Here is a 25,756-nt window from a genome sequence, read left to right as displayed (position 1 = left end):
CCTGGACAGTCTGTGGTGCAACGTGGCGTTGGTGGATGGAGCGAGACATGATGTCCCAGATGTGCTCAATTGGATTCAGGTCTGGGGAACGGGTGGGCCAGTCCATAGCATCAATGCCTTCCTCTTGCAGGAACTGGTGACACACTCCAGCCACATGAGGTCTAGCATTGTCTTGCATTAGGAGGAACCCAGGGCCAAACGCACCAGCATATGGTCTCACAAGGGGTCTGAGGATCTCATCTCGGTACCTAATGACAGTCAGGCTACCTCTGGCGAGCACATGGAGGGCTGTGCGGCCCAAAGAAATGCCACCCCACACCATGACTGACCCACCTCCAAATCGGTCATGCTGGAGGATGTTGCAGGCAGCAGAACGTTCTCCACGGCGTCTCCAGACTCTGTCACGTCTGTCACGTGCTCAGTGTGAACCTGCTTTCATCTGTGAAGAGCACAGGGCGCCAGTGGCGAATTTGCCAATCTTGGGGTTCTCTGGCAAATGCCAAACGTCCTGCACGGTGTTGGGCTGTAAGCACAACCCCCACCTGTGGACGTCAGGCCCTCATACCACCCTCATGGAGTCTGTTTCTGACCGTTTGAGCAGACACATGCACATTTGTGGCCTGCTGGAGGTCATTTTGCAGAGCTCTGGCAGTGCTCCTCCTTGCACAAAGGCGGAGGTAGTGGTCCTGCTGCTGGGTTGTTGCCCTCCTACGACCTCCTCCACGTCTCCTGATGTACTGGCCTGTCTCCTGGTAGCGCCTCCATGCTCTGGACACTACGCTGACAGACACAGCAAACCTTCTTGCCACAGCTCGCATTGATGTGCCATCCTGGATGAGCTGCACTACCTGAGCCACTTGTGTGGGTTGTAGACTCCGTCTCATGCTACCACTAGAGTGAAAGCACCGCCAGGATTCAAAAGTGACCAAAACATCAGCCAGGAAGCATAGGAACTGAGAAGTGGTCTGTGTCACCACCTGCCGAACCACTCCTTTATTGGGGGTGTCTTGCTAATTGCCTATAATTTCCACCTGTTGTCTATTCCATTTGCACAACAGCATGTGAAATGTATTGTCAATCAGTGTTGCTTCCTAAGTGGACAGTTTGATTTCACAGAAGTGTGATTGACTTGGAGTTACATTGTGTTGTTTAAGTGTTCCCTTTATTTTTTTGAGCATTGTATATATATATATATATATATATATATATGTATATATATATATATATATATAGGAGTTGGCAAAACAGTACAAAACAGATCTGGGACCAGGCTGTATTCATCCTGCTGACTCTGTATGACTTTACTGATGGAATTTGACCAGGCATTACTAATATTACTTTCACAGATGGGAGATGTGAAGCCAGGAAACGGAAAACAATCTGTACAATAGTTAAAATAGTTATGTTTAATGTTCATAGAAACAAACTACATTGCGTCATTGCATAGATACTGTAGGGAGCGTCCGCTAAGGGGAACCAATAGAGACTGTAGTTAGAAATTACAGGGTTGTATTTTATGAGATGGCAAATATTATTAACCAATTCCTATGTTGGCTGCCATCTTGGAAAAGAGGGAGTCACTGGACATGAAAGAAATACACATACTGATTGCATTGTCTTTTTTTAATGTTTGATTAGGCCTACACATACCCATAAAATGACATTCTCTCGAGATGCTTGATTGGTAATGAGAGTACATTACCATTCATTAAAGTTGCATATGTTCTGTATGTATTTGTCAACAACCAGTGCTCCTTATAGGAACCAAAAGCCTTAAGTTAGTAAGTCATGTTCTGTATGTATGAATGAGACATTGAAGTGTTTCCGTCTGTTCTCCAGGCACGACAGAGCGGGTGTGTCTGATCCAGGGGACAGTGGAGGCTCTGAATGGAGTCCATAACTTCATTGCTGAGAAGGTGCGGGAGATGCCACAGAGCACCCAGAAATCCGAACCGGTCAGCGTAATGCAGCCACAGACCACCGTCAACCCTGACCGCATCAAACAGGTGAAGCCCATTACCATGACCCCAACCCCTGCTTCTTTTCTCTCAAGACCCTCTAGTGTTGAGACCAAGACTACATTCTCTCCCTGGACTAAATAAGAGTTCAACCTGAGACTGTATAGTGAATGTAAAAGGGATTTTTCCATGTGTTTTTGTACCTATTTTATCCCAACTGAGGCAATGAAAGTGTTTGTGTGCATGTGCACGTGAGTGTGTGGTTGTAGATGTGTGTTGGATAGGTAGGTATGAATATGACTTAGCAAACTGACAATCCTGGACTGAACCATTATGGAAGAGCATCATTGCGGTAGTTGAGCCAAAATGTTGACCCCTGAGCTAGTCAGACCAAAATGGATGATTCTAATCCCAGTCATTAGTTTGTATATAGCCTCACCCCATTGTCTATGTGTTGGCAGCTACCATCTCACAACAAGGGGTGGAAGTCATGATTATTTGTCTTTCGAAGAAGGCCCAATCTAATAAATGTTTTCAGTGTGAGTTTGTGGCCAAGCTCTGATTTTGTGTCTGCACGAGGCTCGAGGGAGTGTTCCCAGCTTCCATGTAAACAGACAGAAAGAGACATCCTCCGGCTGTGATATAATCCACCCAGACAGGATATGGCGTCTGGGGTGTGGGGTTTCTTGCTCTTCCAGATAGGCCCCCTTAAACCCACACATGTGACATTAACAATGGATGGCTAGCCTCACTACCCTCAACCAGCTATCACAAACAGACCAGGGTCTGGAAGGAAGCTCCCCCTGCACCGCAAAGGAAGTGTGGCTCATAAGTGTTGTCCAGCTAAAACACATAGATGAGGTGTTAGAAATCCACATTGTCCCACATCAGGGCTGAGACTTTCAGCTCATTTGTGCTGCGGCATTCTATCCACATGATTTGCTCCTTCCATCACCCTCTCTCCCCTTCCACTTCCTTTAAAATCGACCATGGCAGCACTATCGAATGAAAATGACAAGACGAATTGTCACTGTATTTTGTCATGTATAACTCTATTGTTTGGCCTTTCAGAGTCCACCAGTTCATACCAACACAGAACAGGCTCAGTTAGCCAAGCCATTGATTCCCCCTCCCAATCTCTTTAAGTGATTATCACTTATTATCACTTGATGATTACACTCCATTGATTGTTCGGGGAGGACCTGCATTGTTTTCATCTGCAACATTGACCCCAACATTCTATTTATCGTCCTGTTAATTCAATTACCTCTTAGGACAAAGAGCACATGTTGGGTATTCAGAATTCAGAATTTGAGTTATTTTCTGGTATCTGTGCTGTGCTAATCCCTCACGGCATTGTCCCTTTTGTGCTTACTGAGCAGACTCAGTGATGGCAGGCCATAACCTAAATTCGTGGAACACAACACGAGGGCCTGCCGATGGCGGCTCCTGCTCCTTCTCCTGCCGCGAGGCCTGCCTGATTATAAATGTGTATAATTATAGGAGTTATCAGACAAGTTACACACCTCTGCTAGGCAAAGAATACTCCACTAGGAAAAAGTTACTGCAGAGTGAACACTTTGCGGTTCTGATATAGTCAGGAATTTATGCATAATATACACTTACACATTATACAGGCACGCACACGCACTCACACACATATCCTAGGAACACACACATACAGTATACAGTTGAAGTCGGAAGTTTACATACACTTATGTTGAAGTCATTAAAACTCGTTTTTCAACCACGCCACACATTTCTTGTTAACAAACTATAGTTTTGGCAAGTAGGTTAGGACATCTACTTTGTGCATGACACAAGTCATTTTTCCAACAATTGTTTACAGACAGATCATTTCACTTATAATTCACTGTATCACAATTCCAGTGGGTCAGAAGTTTACATACACTAAGTTGACTGTGCCTTTAAACAGCTTGGAAAATTCCAGAAAATGATGTCATGGCTTTAGAAGCTTCTGATAGGCTAATTGACATCATTTGAGTCAATTGGAGGTGTACATGTGGATGTATTTCAAGGCCTACCTTCAAACTCAGTGCCTTTTTGCTTGACATCATGGGAAAATCAAAAGAAATCAGCCAAGACCTCAGAAAAAGAATTGTCGATCTCCACAAGTCTGGTTCATCCTTGGGAGCAATTTCCAAATGCCTGAAGGTACCACGTTAATCTGTATAAACAATAGTACACAAGTATAAACTCCATGGGACCACACAGCTGTCATACCACTCAGGAAGGAGACGCGTTCTGTCTCCTAGCGATGATCGTACTTTGGTGCGAAAAGTGCAAATCAATCCCAGAACAACAGCAAAGGACTTTGTGAAGATTCTGGCGGAAACAGGTACAAAAGTATCTATATCCACAGTAAAACAAGTCCTATATCGACATAACCTGAAAGGCCGCTCAGCAAGGAAGAAGCCACTGCTCCAAAACCGCCATAAAAAAAGCCAGACTACGGTTTGCAACTGCACATGGGGACAAAGATCGTACTTTTTGGAGAAATGTTCTCTAGTCTGATGAAACAAAAATAGAACTGTTTGGCCATAATGACCATCGCTATGTTTGGAGGAAAAAGGGGGAGGCTTGCAAGCCGAAGAACACCATCCCAACCGTTAAGCACGGGGGTGGCATCATCATGTTATGGGGGTGCTTTGCTGCAGGAGGGACTGGTGCACTTCACAAACTAGATGGCATCATGAGGGAGGAAAATTCTGTGGATATATTGAAGCAACATCTCAAGACATCAGTCAGGAAGTTAAAGCTTGGTCGCAAATGGGTCTTCCAAATAGACAATGACCCCAAGCATACTTCCAACGTTGCTGCAAAATGGCTTAAGGACAACAAAGTCAAGGTATTGGAGTGGCCATCACAAAGCCCTGACCTCAATCCTATAGAAAATTTGTGGGCAGAACTGAAAATGTGGGTGCGAGCAAGGAGGACTACAAACCTGACTCAGTTACACCAGCTCTGTCAGGAGGAATTGGCCAAAATTCACCCAATTTATTGTGGGAATCTTATGGAAGGCTACCCGAAACATTTGACCCAAGTGACCCACAATTTAAAGGCAATGCTGCCAAATAATAATTGAGTGTATGTAAACTTCTGACCTACTGGGAATGTGATGAAAGAAATAAAAGCTGAAATAAATCATTCTCTCTAATATTATTCTGACATTTCACATTCTTAAAATAAAGTGGTGATCCTAACTGACCTAAAACAGGGAATATTTAGTAGGATTAAATGTCAGGAATTGTGAAAAACTGAGTTTAAATGTATTTGGCTAAGGTGTATGTAAACCTCCGACTTCAACTGTATATCGAAACTAATGCACTCTTATACACAAACCAGTATTTAAAGGAAAGATTCACTCATTTTGAATGGTATGTGGTTTTTGTGCATCTCGATGCAAAACTTGACATACCGGCTGTATTTCTGCCTGCTTGAACGGCAATAAGCTCAGATGCACATGAAAACATGAAATGACCCCGGGAATTGATAGAACATTCAAAATGGGTGATTCTTTCCTTCAAGCTTTTGAGTGAATGATGGATTGATGGCAGTGCCGGAAAAAGGAACAGCTCCTATGGCATCAGATAAAGGGCAGTTATTTTAGACAGAAATAATTCCTGTGCCTGTCTTTTACTATTAATAATAATGAATTTGAGAGTGTTGTATGGAATGATTCTGTGTTTGTGTTACACAGAGACAGACAGTGTAGCCTGTTGGTTGCTGGGCTATTAGTAACGTAAGCTATTCTCCAAACTCCAATGGTCCATACACTACTCTCTGTAGACTCTGCAGAGCATGGTCGACATTGCTCAGACAACGGTTGTAACCAAAACAACAAGTGAGAAGGGAGGTCTTCTGATGAATCGACTTCCATATTCCATACTCAACTCAAAAGGCACAACGCATGCGCTTTCAGGGCCTATTTTGGTTATGTGTGTGGTTATTTTTTTTACCTGGTTGTTGTCACGAGCACGGCTGTCGTGGCATGTGTCTCATTATTGGTTGCCCCAGGGAGCAGAGTGAGTGAGAGATGTAAGATAAGATGTGAAGTTATGTTAAGCAACAGCTGCCAGCCAGGCTCTCTGTAAACTACAGCCGCTAATCTCCACCAGCCAAATGGAGACGGGACAAGCAGGAGCACAGGCAGCAAACACCTAACTCAATCAAATCCAAAGCTTTCACTCAGGACAGACAGACAGGCAGGCACAAAAAACATCCACACCCACCGACACTGAATCTCACTTAACATGGAGCAACGTTCAGTACTCAAACTGATACCTAGGCTAATACATTACTAATTTAGCTGAAATGCTAAATAGCATTGTTGTGCTAGCTAACTTTGATCTGATCTGGCATTTCAAGGCAACAACTGCCCACTATGGCGAGACTGTGATGTCTACAATAACATGATGACAGTGAGTTGTGTCAACTTTGAGCTGCGCCCCACTGCCTTTGGTCTCAAATGTTTTCAGAATCCTCCCTCCAGATTTCCTCCTGGCCAACCACAGTTTCCTGTGACCTTTCACCCCATGCAGGAACACCTGCTTCCTACTTCCTGTTATTGCCCTGGCCACACAGGAAGTAGCCCAAAAATGTATAGGAATTCGGGAATCAGGTTAACTTCGAGTTAGATGTGAGTGAGTAGAAAAGTGGAATTGTGGAATATGGAATTGGAATTTCTCTCAAATGTGTGTTGTTCCGCCCTACGACACCAAAATGCATTGCAGTTGTGGCTAGCTCACCATGTTCACCATGTGTAATTGCCTGTAGAGGGCTATTTGTTGTGGAACAGAAATGGTTTCATAGTTGAGTGAATCTGCACAGTATAAACAATCACTTCCCATACAACATGAACCCTCCCTCACCACATGACCCAAACAATTCCTGAATAATGTAAAATATTCTCTGGTTTCTGTGATGATCACACCTACTTGGACACACCTACTCATTCAAGGGTTTTCCTTTATTTTTACTATTTTCTACATTGTAGAATAATAGTGAAGACATCAAAACTGAAATAACACATATGGAATCATGTAGTAACCAAAAAAGTGTTAAACAAATCAAAATATATTTTATATTTAATATTCTTCAAAGCAGCCACCCTTAACCTTGATGACAGCTTTGCAAACTCTTGGCATTCTCTCAACCAGCTTCATGAGGAATGCTTTTCCAAAAATCTTGGAGTTCCCACATATGCTGAGCACTTGTTGGCTGCTTTTCCTTTACTCTGCAGTTGATGTTAAGATGTGTTTGTTACTTGAACTCTGTGAAGCATTTATTTGGGCTGCAATCTGAGGTGCAGTTAACTCTAATGAACTTGTCCTCTGCAGCATAGGTAACTCTGGGTCTTCCTTTCCTGTGGCAATCCTCATGAGAGCCAGTTTCATCATTGTGCTTGATGGTTTTTACAACTGCACTTGAAGAAACTTTATAAGTTCTTGACATTTTCCACATTGACCGACCTTCATGTCAGTAATGATGGACTGTCGTTTCTCATTGCTTATTTGAGCTGTTCTTGCCATAATATGGACTTGGTATTTTACCAAATAGAGTATACCACCCCTACCTTGTCCCAACTCAACTGATTGGCTCACCTGTTAATTGAAATGCATTCCAGTTGACTACCTCATGAAGCTGGTTGAGAGAATGCCAAGAGTGTGCAAAGCTGTCATCAAGGCAAAGGGTGGCTACTTTGAAGAATCTCAAATCTCAAATATATTTCAATTTGTTTAGCACTTCTTTGGTTACTACATGATTCCATATGTGTTATTTCATAGTTTTGATGTCTTCACTATTATTCTACAATGTAGAAAATAGTAAAAATAAAGAAAAACCCTTGAATGAGTAACTTTTGACTGGTACTGTAACTGAGATTGGGTGGTTAATTATAAGGAATTGTGTTTTAGGGATTTCGTTTTTTAGGTATTGAAAGTTAGATCTTACTCTTGTGGGTCAGAAACAGTAACGTTTATATTCTTAATGGTTCAGAAAGTTAACATTTAAGCGACCATGAAGATGCTACCCAGTAAACTATCTTCCTTTGGTCTAATCTCTTAAAAGCTTTAGTAAGCCATAAACCTCAACTCTTAAAATGCTCCCTCGCTCTGTGGTGACGCAGAGGTTCTCTTTCATTGTAATGACATACTGTAAGTGATTGCTTTAAGTGGCTGCGCCATTTCAGCCCACCCTTCCCTCCGCAACACCACCAAGTCCAGTCTATTTAATTAACCAGCATCCTGTATCTAATAACTGTTCTCATTGGAACAGCACACAGCGCCGGCTAATCCATATAGCCGGGCCTAGCGCAAGCAGAGTGGGCCGTTCATCTCCTAAATTAAAAGCTACATTAGGAAAATCGCTGTAACGTATGAAAAAGAAAACAGAGCAATGCAACCTCTCCAATAACCCTCCCCCCCTCCAGCCTTGTCTCAGGAGGACCGATGGCCAGCAGAAAATATTTTAATGCCGTTTTTAACCTTCAGATTCATCAGCTGGCCCAGGAAAAGGTCACTTCCTCCGCCAAGTATCGATCCCATTCGTAGGAAAGACGGTGGAGAGAGGCACTACAATATATTTGTTGTTTGACGAGGATGTGCACCCGTTAATGTTGGGTTAAATCTCTTAGGAAGGAAGGACACATTTGCCACTGTGTGTATGGATGTGTGAGTGAGGGTGCTTCCATGCGTGTGTGTAGTTGGGAGGGAGAGGTCCTTTGAAGGAGAGTGTTTTATGTTTATGAATTACAGGTACTGCTGCTTTACAGTATGTGTGGAGAGGAATATTAGATCAGGTTTAGATCAGGCTTTTGTGGAAGCGAAACTAAAGTCTGGTGTTAAGTTAGTATTTGTATGTGTGTATGTGTGTATGTGTGTATGTGATATGTCCAGCATTTTAAATGTATAGCCTAAACGTAAACTTAAAAACTGGAAATTAACCAATCCTCTATCGTTAACACAATGGAAAGGTCAAATGCTTTATTTATTATCTAAATGTTGAAAGTACGTGGGCGTGGAGAGAAACACAATGGTGCAGTTTGAGGCCATGTGGCGGAGAGTGATGCTGGGGATGGGGGTGTGAGCAGGTGGGTCTGGGCTGGTGTGATGTCATTGATGTTTGTGTGTCTGTCTGTATGCTGTTTGTATGTGTATATTTTGTATTGTAATTTTTTTAAATTAATAAATATGTAGCCACAATTTAATGTACTATATCTGCCTGCAAGGCTTGGACTGGGAATGGGACCAAGATGGAGGATGGAGGTCAGCAGTTGCCATGGATACTAGAACAATTCATTACTAATCCCCTTTTATTAAATATGCGTGAGAAAAGAGCAACTTTCCTTCCCAGTGGCACACCAGGGTTCTGAGTTATTGTAATCCACTGTGAGAAGAGATGTCTGTACAAACAATCCGATAACATTGTGGTCGCCAACATTTCTGAGCGTGTCATCCATCGCCTCCTCTGGTTGGCTAGTGTTTGACATGGGCTTCCCAGCCCAGCCTCAAAACACACTGCCGTTCCCTGGTGACTTAAAATTCTCTATCAGCTGTGCTGCTTCCAGGATTCTTCTGTTAATGAAAGCCTTGAGGGGGCTAAGTGGACAGTGGTGTTGTATTACTTAAGGCTGAATAGTACTTCCAAGGCTAAAAGCCTGAACCCAGCATCAGCCCTGTTTCCGTTGGAGCTGGAAGGAGAAGGTCTTCCTCTCAGTCCTCTCTCTCTCTCTCTTAACCGCTCCATGTTGTCACAGCGTGTTAGGGTCTATGAGTGAACATGTCCTGGTGGAGTAGCCCATTGGCCCGGCTCAGCAGCACACTGAGGCTCCTCGTCGGACGGACGTGGCCCCACCTCAGCCCCACAAGGACAGGCTATTTTGGGCCTCATCAGCACTTGTTAGATGGCAGGCCTCATGAGGTCACTTAATACATGATTGAGGGCCCAGGTTTGGGATCAGAGCCAGCCACGAATCTGAGCAAAGTTGGTGTGCAACACGCGTGCATATGTTCATGTACTATACATTATAGTATATGTGAACATACTGACCCAAATAATGTCATTAAGATCCTATTTTAGACCACAATCCCTATCAAATGCACTGCTTTCTTAATACATTTAAAGTGGAACTTTTAGCAACATGAAATCTTATTAAAATCTGTTCATATACACCCCCAGGAAGAATATAATTTTTTTTGACATTTTCTGACACGGTAGCACTTAGATATGGTCATTTCAGCGGTTTCATAAATTCATAGAATGTTTGGGAATGACGTCTGGTAAGGCATTTGTGAAATTTCTATAGCAATATAGAGTGGGAGAGCGGTCGTGCGTTTGGACAATTAATAGACACTGCAGTAAATATAACCCCCCCAAAAAACCTCTGTCTTGTTCAGGACCGAAGTCTACGAAGACCAGCGCGCAACAGCCAATCATAGCTACAGTAGGCCTATATGCAAATAAGCCATTTGCCACACGGCCTGACATTTTGAACTGAATTGTGTGTTTACAGGCAGTAGCAACAGCACAACATTAGATCGCATTAACACATTCACCAAAAGCCACAAAATACACTTGAATGGATTTCTGCAAATATGTTAATAGCAAGGTAGTTCTCTTACATTTGGGATCTTCAAAGTCCTATTTATCAAATAACCATGAAAAGGTAGGCTATCTATCCCTCAGTCTCTTATCCACATCAACAACAACATGATCAACAACTAATGCTAGCCAGTGTCACGGTTGTCATCTGGAATGGAAGACCAAAACGCAGCAGGAATGTGGATGCTCATCTTGATATTTATTTGAAATCAAAATGAACACCAAAATAACGAACTCACGAACAACAAAACAGTCTTGTAAGGCTCACGCAGACAAAACAAGAAACAATCTCCCACAAAAACTAAACCAAACAATTACCCATATATAGGACTCTCAATCAGAGGCAACGAGAAACACCTGCCTCCAATTGAGAGTCCAGCACCCAAACCTAAACATAGAAAACCTAAACTAGACAACATGCAGAAATACAACCTAGAACAACTAACCTAGAACATACACCCAAAACCCAGGAACACATAAATCAAACACCCCTCTCTAACACACACACAAAACCCCCACCATACAAAACAAACATCCCTCTGCCACGTCCTGACCAAAATACTAAACAACTACTCCCTCTGGTCAGGATGTGACAGCCAGAGCGAGATGAGCAAACAATCTAACAAGGGAACATTAGATAAACCTTCTCAGACTTTTTCAGCTAGTTAGCTGTCAAAATTGCACTGATAAACGATGGTGAACAGTAGCCTTCTCGTCATTCTGCAGCTTGGCTGCCAATGCATGCTTATCCTAACCCACGTTTTGACAACTGAATGGGAACTTGCCTGCCTGCCCGTCTATTTGATCAATACCAAATCTTCTTCTTCTTTGATGGGGGTTTAACGGCGGTTGGCATCCAATGTTAATGGTGCACTACCGCCACCGGCTGGACGGGGTATTGAATAAGAAACAAAAAAATAACATTTTGGGAAATGGGGAAAACGACGTCATACAAAATAAAACACGTCAACTAACAAAACCCATCACACTTCTTCAATCACAGTCCACTCCAAAATACACCCCTACATATCCACTCCAAAATACATCCCTACATATCCACTCCAAAATATATCCCGACATATCCACTCCAAAATACATCCCTACATATCCACTCCAAAATACATCCCTACATATCCACTCCAAAATGCATCCCTACATATCCAGTCCAAAATACATCCCTACATATCCACTCCAAAATGCATCCCTACATATCCAGTCCAAAATACATCCCTACATATCCACTCCAAAATACATCCCTACATATCCACTCCAAAATGCATCCCTACATATCCAGTCCAAAATACATCCCTACATATCCAGTCCAAAATACATCCCTACATATCCACTCCAAAATACATCCCTACATATCCACTCCAAAATACATCCCGACATATCCACTCCAAAATACATCCCTACATATCCACTCCAAAATACATCCCGATATATCCACTCCAAAATACATCCCGATATATCCACTCCAAAATACATCCCTACATATCCACTCCAAAATACATCCCTACATATCCACTCCAAAATACATCCCTACATATCCACTCCAAAATACATCCCTACATATCCACTCCAAAATACATCCCTACATATCCACTCCAAAATACAACCCTACATATCCACTCCAAAATACATCCCTACATATCCACTCCAAAATACATCCCGACATATCCACTCCAAAATACATCCCTACATATCCACTCCAAAATACATCCCGATATATCCACTCCAAAATACATCCCGATATATCCACTCCAAAATACATCCCTACATATCCACTCCAAAATACATCCCGATATATCCACTCCAAAATACATCCCGACATATCCACTCCAAAATACATCCCTACATATCCACTCCAAAATACATCCCGATATATCCACTCCAAAATACATCCCGATATATCCACTCCAAAATACATCCCGACATATCCACTCCAAAATACATCCCTACATATCCACTCCAAAATACATCCCTACATATCCACTCCAAAATACATCCCGATATATCCACTCCAAAATACATCCCGATATATCCACTCCAAAATACATCCCGACATATCCACTCCAAAATACATCCCTACATATCCACTCCAAAATACATCCCTACATATCCACTCTGTCACCGACAGGATTTCTTGCACGTCCTCGGCTGTGAAATCATGAAGACCCAGAAAACGTTCAGCGGCATTCACAATGATTCTAATTTTCTTAGACTTCTTAGACTTCTTCTCTTCTCAGTTTATGACCGTTGCAATAAATAATACAAAGTCCACCTTTTTAACATGTAGCATTTCACTATCCCTCATTTGATAAGAAACCTTCACTTGTGGTGGCTTTACTACCATTGCTTCTTCCCCGCCACTCGTTCCTTCCAATTCTCTCACTGCCTCCAGATAGGGGGCACGCTTGACACGCCTTACCCTTGCCATCTCATTCTCCTTCACCCTAACAGGGCACTCCAAGAATCCAGACCCATGTTCACCTCCACAGTTGCAGCATTTCCTTTCATCTGGCATACAATATTCTTCCCTTCAGCACACAATTGACACATGACCAAATCTTTTACATTCATAACACTGAAGAGGCTTGTGCACAAAAGCTCTTACAGGGTATTGAATCCTAACTTTATATGAGAAGGGAGAAACTGTTCATCAAAGAACAGTAGCATGGATGACGCAAAACATTTTCTCCGTCCACCATACAGGTCAGTCGATGTGCATCAACCACTCCATCGATGTCTTCAGTTTTATCCTCTGCCTTTATTTCTTGCGCCACCCCAGAAATAACCCCCTTGATAGGCACTATGCTACGACATTCCACTCCGATATCTTTTTGAGTCTTAAAACATGCTTCTTCTGCACCGCAGACACACAAAAAACTAAATAAGACCACTTCTTGTGACTCTCACCGACTCCACACTTTCCTCCAACATATTACAGATTTTCCTGGAGACATTAAACGGATTTCCCAAGTAGCATTGATCCAAAAACCTGACTCCGACCAAAAACGGGTCTAGTGGTTTCCTATTTTCCAACATAGCTTTACTTGTCTTGGCTCCGTTTTTCATTGCCGCTGTAACCCAGTCATTCTCACTTTCTGTACTATTAGCTTCACTCGACTCACTAGCAGTTTCAAACAAAACCAAGACTACCAAGAAATGTATTGGTGAATTACAGAGCCTTTGGAAAGTATTCAGCCCTTTGACTTTTTCCACATTTTGTTAGGTTACAGCCTAATTCTAAAATGTATTAAATCATTTCCCCCCCCCCCCCTCATCAATCTACACACAATACCCCATAGTGACAAAGCAAAAACAGGTTTTAGGACATTTTTGCTAATTTATTATAAATAAAAAACGGAAATATTACATTTACATAAGTATTCAGACCCTTTACTCAGTACTTTGTTGAAGCACCTTTGGCAGAAATTACAGTCTCGAGTCTTCTTGGGTATGACGCTACAAGCTTGGCAAACCTGTATTCGGGGAGTTTCTCCCATTCTTCTCTGCAGATCTTCTGAATCTCTGTTTGGTTGGATGGGGAACATTGCTGCACAGCTATTTTTAGGTCTTTCCAAATATGTTTGATCGGGTTCAAGTCCGGGCTCTGGCTGGGCCACTCAAGGACATTCAGAGACTTGTCCAGGAGCCACTCCTGCATTGTCTTGACTGTGTGCTTAGGGTTGTTGTCCTGATGGAAGGTGAACCTTCACCCTAGTCTGACGTCCTGAGCGCTTTGGAGCAGGTTTTCAACAAGGATCTCTGTACTTTGCTCCGTTCATATTTGCCTCGATTCTGACTAGTCTCCCAGTCCCTGCCGCTGAAAAACATCCCCACAGCATGATGCTGCCACCACCATGCTTTATTTATTTATTTTATTTCACCTTTATTTAACCAGGTAGGCTAGTTGAGAACAAGTTCTCATTTACAATTGCGACCTGGCCAAGATATAGCAAGCAGTTTGACACATACAACAACACAGAGTTACACATGGAGTAAAACAAACATACAGTCAATGATATATTAGAAAAATAAGTCTATTTACAAAGTGAGCAAATGAGGTGAGATAAGGGAGGTAAAGGCAAAAAAGCCCAAGGTGGCGAAGTGAATACAATATAGCAAGTAAAACACTGGAATGGTAGATTTGCAGTGGAAGAAAGTGCAAAGTAGAAATAGAAATAATAGGGTGCAAAGGAGCAAAATAAATAAATACAGTAGGGGAAGAGGTAGTTGTTTGGGCTAAATTATAGATGGGCTATGTACAGGTGCAGTAATCTGTGAGCTGCTCTGACAGCTGGTGCTTAAAGCCAGTGAGGGAGATAAGTGTTTCCAGTTTAAGAGATTTTTGTAGTTCGTTGCAGTCTTTGGCAGCAGAGAACTGGAAGGAGAGGCGGCCGAAGGAGGAATTGGCTTTGGGGGTGACCAGAGAGATATACCTGCTGGAGCGCGTGCTACAGGTGGGTGCTGCTATGGTAACCAGTGAGCTGAGATAAGGGGGAACTTTACCTAGCAAGGTCTTGTAGATGACCTGGAGCCAGTAGGTTTGGCGACAAGTATGAAGCGAGGGCCAGCCAACGAGAGCGTACAGGTCGCAGTGGTGGGTAGTATATGGGGCTTTGGTGACAAAATGGATGGCACTGTGATAGACTGCATCCAATTTATTGAGTAGGGTATTGGAGGCTATTTTGTAAATGACATCGCCGAAGTCGAGGATCGGTAGGATGGTCAGTTTTACGAGTAGGCTTTACCGTAGGGATGGTGCCAGGGTTCCTCCAGACGTAAAGCTGAGCATTCAGGCCAAATTCTCTGGTTTCATCAGACGAGAGAATCTTGTTTTTCATGGTCTGAGGGTCTTTAGGTGCCTTTTGGAAAAATCCAAGAGGGCTGTCTTTTTCCTTTTACCGAGGAGTGGGATCCGTCTGGCCACTCTACCATAAAGTCCGTCTGGCCACTCTACCATAAAGACCTGATTGGTGGAGTGCTGCAGAGATGGTTGTCCTTCTAGAAGGTTCTCTCATCTCCACAGACGAACTGTAGAGCCCTTGGTTCTTGGTTTACTCTCTGACCAAGGCCCTTCTCCCCCGATTGCTCAGCTTGGCCAGGCGGCCAGCTCTAGGAAGAGTTTTGGTGGTTCCAAACTTCTTCCATTTAAAAATGATGGAGGCCACTGTATTCTTGGGGACCTTCATTGCTGCAGACATTTTTTGGTACCCTTCCACAGATCTATGCCTCGACACAATTCTGTCTCAGAGTTCTACGGACAATTCCTTCGACCTCATGGCTTGGTTTTTGCTCTGACATGCACTGTCAACTGTGGGACCTTATATAGACAGGTTTGTGACTTTCCAAATAATGTCCAATCAATTGAATTTACCACAGGTGGACTCCATCTCAAGGATGATCAATGGAAACAGGATGCATCTGAGCTCAATTTCGAGTCTCATTACAAAGGGTCTGAATACTTATGTAAATAATGTATTTCTGTTTTTTAGTCTTAATACATTTGCAACATTTTCTAAAAACCTGTTTACGCTTTGTCATTATGGCATATTCTGTGTAGATTGCTGAGGATTTTTTATATATTTAATCCATTTTAGAATATCGCTGTAACATAACAAATGGTGGAAAATGTCAAGGGGTCTGAATACTGTCTGTAGGCACTGTATATTAATAATGGATTGAACTGCATCCATCTATTCTCTCAACCTCTTATTAAGTTGGTTTTGTAGCATAAACTGGGAATTTGATCTTTTTGACTGATATTACGATTCTCTGTTTGTTTCATATCTGCAAAGTAGTTTTAAACGCTGTCTGTTCCACTTTATGTCCTCCCTTCAAATACTGTGTCTCTCTGTTTAGATATCAGTTCCACCCTATTGTGTTTGTCTATGTCATCAGAAAGAAAGAAAAGTCACACACTCCCATCATATCACTAGCATGTCTAAATTCAGCTTTCTTAGTGTGATAGGCAGTGAAATGGAGGGAGAATGAGCGGATTAACATTACTGACACTGGGAGGGGTTGAAATGACCACCAGGGATAATCCTTACAGCCACAACAACAAAAAGAGACAATTTTTACATCAGGCTAGCGGCCCAGAGTGTGTGCCACAGCGCTCGTTCCAGGCACGCATTCTTTTTTCATTTCATCATTTGATTTGGATTGTGCGTGCGCGGTGGGCGGACGAAGGTCCATCACTCGGGACCGTTCTTGTCAAACTTTGGAGCAGAGCGGCTGGTCGGCTGCAGTGTGATGCTTCTGTGTTATTTTTAACCCGGGTTTTTTTCCAGCCTCGGAGAGAGAGCCACACACTGAAAGGCAGACGAGGCAGAGAGGAGCGGCTAAGCCCGGGGATCAGGAGACAGGCGATTAACCTAAAGTCTGGTGCTTATAACTTCAAAGTACAAATAGCCCCCTGCTCATGGATCAAGTCCCGTCTAAAGGATGGACAGAGGGAGCAGGGGGCAACAGTTGTTCCGTGTCCCCACACGTACGTAACTGGGGGCTGGGGAGGGCAGAGGAGGGTTGGGTAGGGGGTGAAGTGTGGTTCTGGCATCCACAGACAATAACACCCTTTGGGCTCCTTGCTGAAACAGTACTATTGGAGGTTTAGGTTGAGCCTTAGCCCTTGACATAGAGAAGACATGAGCTGAGCCTCTCAGTATCCCTGAGCATGGCGAGAGAAACCAGGAGAGGGGGTGAGGAACAGTGGGGGTGTAGTAATGCTACAGCAATACATTCTGTCAAGCTATGGACGTGATGGAAACCTGGAACCGAAAAAGAAGTGGTTTCTATATCGGGGACGGCGGCATCCTAGCAAATTACGCTGTTTTATCTCTTTGATGGCTACAGGCCTTGTTAACTTCTGTGGTTTGCTTGTTTGTTTGTTCTCATGTTTGTTATCTTCCGAAAGCTGGTTCAAACATATTTCCATGGCTCAGCACCCTCCATGGCTATTATGGTCCCCACCCCTGGTCCCCATTAGCGCAGCTCCAGCCTCCTTCCTCCTTCCTCACCCCTATTCTCGTCCCGCACCCCAACCCACAGTACATAATGAACGACTAGCCGCGGCAGATGAAACAGCAGCAGGTCTCTCTCATCTTCGTTTTCTCTCTGGCCTATCCCCCTACCCTCTCCCAATCCTCCTTCACAACCCCCCCCCCCCTCTCTCTCTCTCGGTCTCGGCCTTTGAAGGAAGAGGTAGGAGGCTTCATTCTCAGTCTGCTTGCATTAAGACACATTCAGCAAAATTAGCTCTGCGTATCCGCCGACGTTGCTCTATTCTTACCGCACTCTAAAGAGCCTACATTTTAATCAGCAGCTTGCTCCGACGCACAGGCCAAATGTTCACAAAAAAACTGATTGTCAGCTATAACTCTTGGGGATGAGGACGATTATTTCAGATTAAAATGGCCAAACATGACATAGCGAGGGAAACTCAACGGCAACCAAGAACAACAAAATGAATGCTTTAGAAACAGTGCATGTGGGGTAAAGGACTTATGAGAGAAAGACAATTACAATTTTGAACATCTATTAAATATTAAAGAGCTGAATGTGGTCCAAGAGACTCATCATTAGCAGTAATGGGTTTTATACATCGCACTATTCAGCTATTTATTCCGCTGCTTCTAATCTTTAGGAGGCAAGTCCCATCTGAATCATTATACATCCAATCCAACAACATGCAAAAGCTGTGTGTGTGTGTGTGTGTGTGTGTGTGTGTGTGTGTGTCTGTGTGCAATGCAGAAGATGAAAAGGATTCTTAGGAGAATCTTCACCTAAGAATCTTCCACACTCAGTTGTTTTGATCCTCAAACCCATCTCTAATGCGTGCTTGAACGAAAAAGAGGGAAATATTTTTGCCTCAACATTGAACCACACACATTTGTATGAAAATTAGGGGGAATGTGGTGAAAAATTGGTTGTGAGAAACTGGATGAGAAATTGCACTGAGCCAAGACCAATTTAGATGGCACTTATCCATATGGGGACTAAACCAAAACAATCCCTCAATTCCAATGCATGATTATTCTTCATCACTGTCACAAGTAAATATGTGTATAAAATATTTTACTACGAATACTCAAAAATTATATTTTATATTTAATAGTTTGAAGTCAAGTCTTGATCTCTCTCTGTCCCTGTCTTCTGTTAATTTCCCATTTCTATGTAAATTCACTGCAGTGTACCACAGCCAGCAAGGCGACAGAATCAAGGTTACAGCAGCGCCTCTGTAAAGAAATGTTGATGCCTTTAGAAGGACTGGAGCAAACATTGAGAAAGTGTAAAGATCAAATCCAGCCACCCAGTGCGAGAAACATGGAGGCCATGCTAATTACTAGCCCCATACTTCCCCTGTACACACACACTCTCTCTTTCTCTCTCTCTCTCTCTCACTCTCTCTCTCTCTCTCTCTCTCTCTCTCTCTTTGTTCCTTCCTTTCTTTGCCTTGTCTTCCGACCAACACTCACTTGCTTTTCTTCTTTTATCATTCAAGATGGATTTTCAAATATTCAAAGAAGAGTTTTGTAACTGTTTCCACATTGCACGATATGAACATATTGTAGGTAACCATTACTATCCCTGTGAGACTCCTCTCATTTATCATCCTCCCATAGTAGGTTCATTCGTAACATTGTTTGACTGGTTTTGGTGCAAAACTACCCTTGCTCAAAATACCACTACAGTACATTTAATGCGTCATAAATCGTTTGTGGCCCTTATCAAGTACATACTTATTAAGAAAGAAAGAAAAGCCGCCTCCTCACTCTCCCCAGCTGGCACCTTTTCTCTAATGTTGAATGACAAAGGACAGTGAAGGCGTGCATATGTTTTAATATGGGTGTTTATGTGAGTGTGTATACATAGTTGTATCGAGAATTATTTAGGGTGTATATGTGTGTGTGTGCACGCTTGTGTGAATTTGGGTGGAAGTGGGGGGGGATGGGTCTAGTTGCTACGCGTCGCTTCGACTCCTTTTCAGTACCCCTTGAATGCTGGAGCTGTTTCCATGGTAACACTGACCCCTGGGAGTAGATGCTTTTCACCAGGAGCCTCTTTATAATGGATTCACAGCTCGGAAACAAAGGGGGAAAAAATACACTCTTTCTCTCTCCCTTTTTTTTGTCCAGAAACGACTCTCTCTGTCAATGTTACAATGTTTGTCGAAGGAGTAAAAACAGCTAACTCTTATTTCTCCCCTATGCAACAGCATTGAAAAAAGATCTTGACTATAGAACAATTTTTATACTTCTATTCCCTTTTGCTATTCCCTTTTGCTAGCCCCCCCAAGCTCGATTCACTCTCTTTTTCTCTGTCTGTCAGTTATTTCTAACATACTCCCTATTCGCACTCTTTGTTTGTTATCTTACGTCCTTCTCTGTTGTTCTGGGTTGTTTCAAGTTATTATCTTGGTTATCTCTTTTCTTCCGTTCCCTCGCCCAGTCCCTTCCTCTATTCAATTGATATCACACTTCTGTCATGTAGAGATACAATGTTAAGGCAGTGTGAAATCAGTGCAGTAACCATCTCTATGTCCTCTCTCTCTGCTCCTCTCCCCAGGCCAAGCTGATAGTACCAAACAGCACAGCAGGTCTGATCATTGGTAAAGGTGGAGCCACAGTCAAGGCCGTCATGGAGCAGTCAGGCGCCTGGGTGCAGCTCTCACAAAAACCAGAGGGCATCAACCTGCAGGAGCGCGTGGTCACCATTAGCGGAGAGCCCGAGCAGAACCGTAAAGCCGTGGAGATCATCGTTCAGAAGATCCAGGAGGACCCCCAGAGCAGCAGCTGCCTCAACATCAGCTACTCCAACATCTCTGGCCCTGTGGCCAACTCCAACCCCACCGGCTCTCCCTACGCCAACTCAGCCGAGGTGAACCCCGCTGCTGCTGCTGCCGCCGCTGCCACAGCCTCCAGCCTCCTGGGTCAGGCCACCATGCAGAGTATGGGTGGCTTCCCCACCACAATGGGTCCCAGCTTCTCAGGCAACGACCTCCTGACCATTACCTCTGCCCTCAACACGTTAGCCAGCTACGGCTACAACACCAACTCCCTGGGACTGGGGCTCAACCCCGCCGCAGCCTCAGGAGTCCTGGCCGCCGTAGCGGCTAGCGCTAACCCTGCTGCGGCTGCCGCTGCAAACCTCCTGGCATCCTACGCCAGCGATGCCTCCACCAGCGCAGGCCACCAGGCCGCCTCCCTGGGAGGCTTCACCCTGGGCTCGCTGGCCGCGGCCACTGGGGCCACCAACGGCTACCTGAGCGCCTCATCCCCGCTGATGGCACAATCCCTGATGGCCACTGAGAAGCAGATGCAGGAGGGGGCCAAGGACGTGGTGGAGATCGCTGTTCCCGAAAACCTGGTAGGAGCCATCTTGGGGAAAGGAGGGAAAACGCTAGTGGAGTACCAGGAGCTGACTGGAGCCCGGATCCAGATCTCCAAAAAGGGAGAGTTCATTCCCGGCACCCGGAACCGTAAAGTTACCATAACCGGCTCTCCGGCGTCAACGCAGGCAGCTCAGTATCTGATCAGCCAACGGATCACGTATGAGCAGGGTGTGCGCGCCACCAACCCACAGAAGGTGGGATAGAAAAAGGGAATGGAATGGAGGAAAACGAGTGGGGGCTTGGGGAGTAATGCAAAGTGAGAGAGAAAGGGAGAGGAGAGCAAGAATGTTGGAAGGAATCGTCCACACGTTTTTTCGTGTTTCAGTATTGTAAAAATGATGTGACGCAAAAATTTGCTCGGAGAGAGGAGAAAGTGTAATGCGGAATACAAATGAAAATAAGGTGTAAAATGTAAATACGGTTTTATTACTTAAGTCTTGATCTTTCGGGATTTTTTTATTGTTTTGTTTTTTTGTTCTTTAGTTTTTTGTTTGTTTGGGTATTCTCCGGACAGTGGTGAATGCGATTTTAAACTGGCATGCTGCCGCGCTGCAGTTTGGAAAAGGGGGGCGGTGGGGGTACTGGGGGATGACCCCCATGGAATCAGCCCCTTCCCCACCCCCACCCCCATTCCTGTGTAGCTCACAGATTTTTTTCTTCAGATTTGCCTTCAGTTTCAATTTGCCCCTTACCCCACCCACTTTTCGCCCTCCCCCTACAAGGGTCTGATAAGACTGCAAACAAGTGCTTGGTTTGAGATCTAAGGAAAATGCCTGTAGTTGATGACATCCCCCTCCATTCCCCCATCCCTCGCCCCTCTCACAGCCCCCCCCCCCCCCCCCCCCCCCCCTCTGTTTTGGGCAAAGGAGGTTGAGAGATGTGCCCTCCTATCCCTATTGCCTCGCGCCTTAGGTTCTGATTTAGCCAGATGCATGCTATGCCACGCTCCGTATTTATATATGGGATGCTCGTGTTTCGTATGTAGGACGAAGGCAGAGACGCGTGGTGCATCTCATTGGGTCAGAATTCGAGAGTAGCGCTAGATTACATATAGAGGTTGGGGCATTTTTCTCAACAAGGTTTGCAGTCTGATATTATGATTATTATTATGATTATTATAGATATCATCATCATTATTTATTAATATGATTTCACCCATAAAGTTCAGTATTTTCCTTGTTTTTTAAATCTGTGAATTCAGGTTGACATGAATGTAAAGACTATTTTTGATTTGATTTGTTTAATTTAAGTGGATTTAATAGTATGTCACGTAGTGTAATATACAGTATGTCTTATTTAAGTCCAGTAAAAACTGCACCGTAGGGACCACTACAGTGATGACGAAGAGTAAGGGTTAGCTTTGATATCCAGCAAAGAGCAGGACAGTAAATATTCACATTAAAACACACACACAAACCCTCTGATGCCATTTCAGTGCTAAAAATGGATTATAACATATTTACATGGCAGATTACGGTGAAATCAAGCAGACTAGTCTCTATATACATACATAGCTGCACAATGAATATGCCACTTGCACAACAGGCCCAAGAGCAGCGTTCACGTTCTTGCAGGAACGAAGTTCTCTAATAACGTCAACCCCCAAAGCTGTTTCAGTGTTGTCTGAGCTCAGATTTCTCTCCTCTCTCCAGCTTAGCCTGTGTCCCTCAACATTGTGAAAAGCCAAAGTGTTGTTGGGACTGTAGGGCCATAGCCGTCTCCACTGAGATATCCAGCGAGCGCTGCTCTTCTGCCTGTGGCACTCTAACAACACTGTCTAGACAGGCCAGCCGAGACACCAGGAACAAGAGCACTTAGAACCTAGAGGTGGCGACCCCGCCAGGATACGTCCATACTACTGAAAAATACAAACACTGAAGATGAGAAAGTTGATAGTTGAAACGATCTCGCTAGGGTCCAAGCAGATTGCCAGGCCCCGTCTCATTGCAAGCAGATCTATTTTAAGGTCATTCATATTTCGAAGTTGTTTTCCCTAATACTTGCTCTTATCAAGCAGTGTTCTTCTGTCCACGATGAACGGGGGAAATGTAAGGTGCTACGGTCTGTTGGGCATAAACTACAAGTCTAATGGTTGTGGGTTATTCTGATTTTGGCAAACTGTAGGGACCTCCCACTACACACTCCCTGCAATGGATACTACCCACTAGCCTATAAGCTGCTAAAGATGTTTTGGTTTGTTTTATCTTGTTTTTGTTTGTTGTTGTTGCAATCGGAGTACACTGAAGTCCATCTTAATGCACTGTGAAGTGTGGGTATCTTTTTGTCTGCCCATGAGGTCAGGGCTGTGTGCTGTAGGAGCTTGGTCACAGGCATATGCGTTATTATTATGTCAGGGAAATGTACACATGAAAATACCAGGCAACTAATCATATCTCACGAACAAAACTCTATTTGCATACAATATCAGTTCTCAGTTAGACGCGCAAGACGAGGAAAGAGTATTCATGTTTCTAAACACTACGTTGAAACCGTGATCCTGGATTGAGGCTTTGACTTGTGATCCTGGATGCGCTTTGACTCAGTTTGGCAATGAAAGTAATGTGGTTGTAGAAACAGTCTCTATTTGGAGGATGGGATGGGCGGGGGGGGGAGGCAGAGTTTCATCCCAGTTTTGACCGGGTTGCTCTTGTTTTTAAGATACTCTATTCGTCCAACTTCATATTTGCTGTTTTCACAAACAGTTGAAATTGATACATTCTGTTAGCCAACTGAAAATGGCGGGCTAACCTAAAATGTGATTACTTTTAAAATGCCAAAGGAGGGGGCACATTTTGCTTGACACTAAACAATCTAACTTGGTCTGGTAAGGGAACCTATCTCCCCAATTGGACATTTAGACACTGTAATCTAAAGGAAATCTATCCAATGGTGGGCTGTCTCACTATTATTCAACATTGGAATGTTTTCTCTATTGTCTATTGGAGCGACAGTGAGCGCGTATCTCGACAGATTGGTAAGGAGGCTTCTTTATTCCCATCTAATACCATCCACTTTCCTCACCCCCCAACCCTTGTACCTCCGTGCACCCCATTCTTACACATCAACCCAAAGCCCCCCTCTCACATCTCTCCATGGGTGATAATGTCTGGTGTTACGATGCATGTCTGCTTGCCCTTCCAGACCACAACTACTCCAAAACAATGACTGTCTGAGTCTCTTAATGCTTTGAGGGTAGAGAGGACAGAGTTCCCTTGGTTGTAGAGCTGAGCATTAGAGTCTAGTTAGTGACCATTTTGCCAGCAGCAGTGAGAACAAATTAGTAGGTGGCAGAGGAATAAGAAAGAGAACCTGGAACCAGGCAACTAAGAGAGAGAGCTACTATCTGACTTCATTCTGTCAATCACCTGGCCAGTGGCTTGAAACCATATTTTATTCTGTATCTTAGTGATAGGAGTGAAAGCATTATGCTACATTTGGTACACATGCCCAGATACATACAGTACATTCATAAACACATTTACATAGATTGCGAGTAGAATAAGGGAAATACTGCACGTTGAAGTCAATAAGAAATTATAGAGATTACTGGATATAAGCGATACTACAACTGTGACAAATCAATGTGAATGATATCAAAGAGCTGTAGTTGGAGATCACTAGAAGGTGCCAACAAAGTTTGTCAAAGGACGGCTTTGTTATCTTTTTATCTAATTCAACAAAATTACCCCATGATGATGGGGTTTTAGGGTGTCCATTTTTGGTTGGTTTGTAATTTAGGGGATCTAGATCAAATGTGATGAGTACTGGAAGCAATATACGTAGTAGCATGTTGTCCTTGTATTGTCTTTTTGTTCTGTCCGTTGTAAAAGCTTAGGATTTACCTAGATGTTGAATAGATTTAAATAATGAAGATTTTTTTTTTATTTGTGAAATTGCTGCTATTTAATAAGTGATGTACTAAAAATAAAGTTAAAACATATCTGATTGGTCGTTTAGCAGGGTGTTCTAGTTCCAAGAGGTGTACTAAATGCTATACATGCTGATAATATAATAATTACTGTTAAAACAAACTCAACAAATAAACTTGTGCCAAAATAGATCTTTAAAGACTGAAACTGAAAATATGCGTGATTTAAAAAACATTACATGAAAGGAAACGTACTTTTATAGGGAAGAAAATGTGAAAAGTGCCAAACGGACCATATTTATAATTGTAAATAGAAGGAAATGGTACAAATGACTTTTTTGTTGTTGAGTAAAATCGATGAAAAAAAAATGTTTTAGTTAAACTTTTAATTCCCCTTTACTTACTATATGACATGAAATAAGGGATTGTGAAGGAAGGGAGCCATCTTGTTAGCTAGTAATCCAGAATCCCTTGAATATTACAGTACTTAGACTCCGGGGCCAGAAGAATCAACGTATAGATAGATTAGCATGGTTAATGATACACATGATATTAACATTCTTAATACAGCCTTTTATAGTTCTGAAAATGTATTTTGTGGAGATAGATGTTATCTTTTTTGCACGTCTATATTGCATGATATCAAAGTGAAGCGTGGACAAAAAAAATGTTAGAAAAAAATATCGTACAAAATTTTTGGCCCGGTGTGTATTCTTCATTTTGAAGACAAATCGTTGCATGCCAACCATGGAAAAGCCTTTTCATTTTCCTTGACACAATTTCAAACGTGTGTTGTTTTCACTAAGAACATGTAGGGACATAGTCCATTAGAGCAAGGCCACAGTGTAATTAGATTGTATGACTGGATGAGTATTTTGTGAGAACTTTGTCTAGGCATTAAAACATTCT

General features: G+C 43.2%; 1 protein-coding gene across 2 annotated transcripts in view; it reads left to right on the top strand.

Moving 5' to 3' along the window:
• nova2 (NOVA alternative splicing regulator 2) overlaps positions 1 to 21,309 on the top strand; it is a 57,632-nt gene extending 36,323 nt beyond the window's left edge. For both annotated transcript variants that reach the window (XM_029772503.1, XM_029772504.1), the window contains 2 exons: positions 1,840 to 2,006; positions 20,154 to 21,309. In XM_029772503.1, coding sequence (XP_029628363.1) covers positions 1,840 to 2,006; positions 20,154 to 21,182 — 1,196 coding nt within the window. In that variant the 3' untranslated portion in view covers positions 21,183 to 21,309. The remainder of the gene's footprint in view (positions 1 to 1,839; positions 2,007 to 20,153) is intronic.
• The last annotated feature ends 4,447 nt before the right edge of the window (positions 21,310 to 25,756 follow it).

The sequence above is a fragment of the Salmo trutta genome, chromosome 13 (genome assembly GCF_901001165.1).
Source record: "Salmo trutta chromosome 13, fSalTru1.1, whole genome shotgun sequence".
Taxonomy (NCBI): domain Eukaryota; kingdom Metazoa; phylum Chordata; class Actinopteri; order Salmoniformes; family Salmonidae; genus Salmo; species Salmo trutta.
The sequence above is the reverse complement of the archived record's forward strand: the minus strand, read 5'-3'. Positions and strand labels throughout refer to the sequence as shown.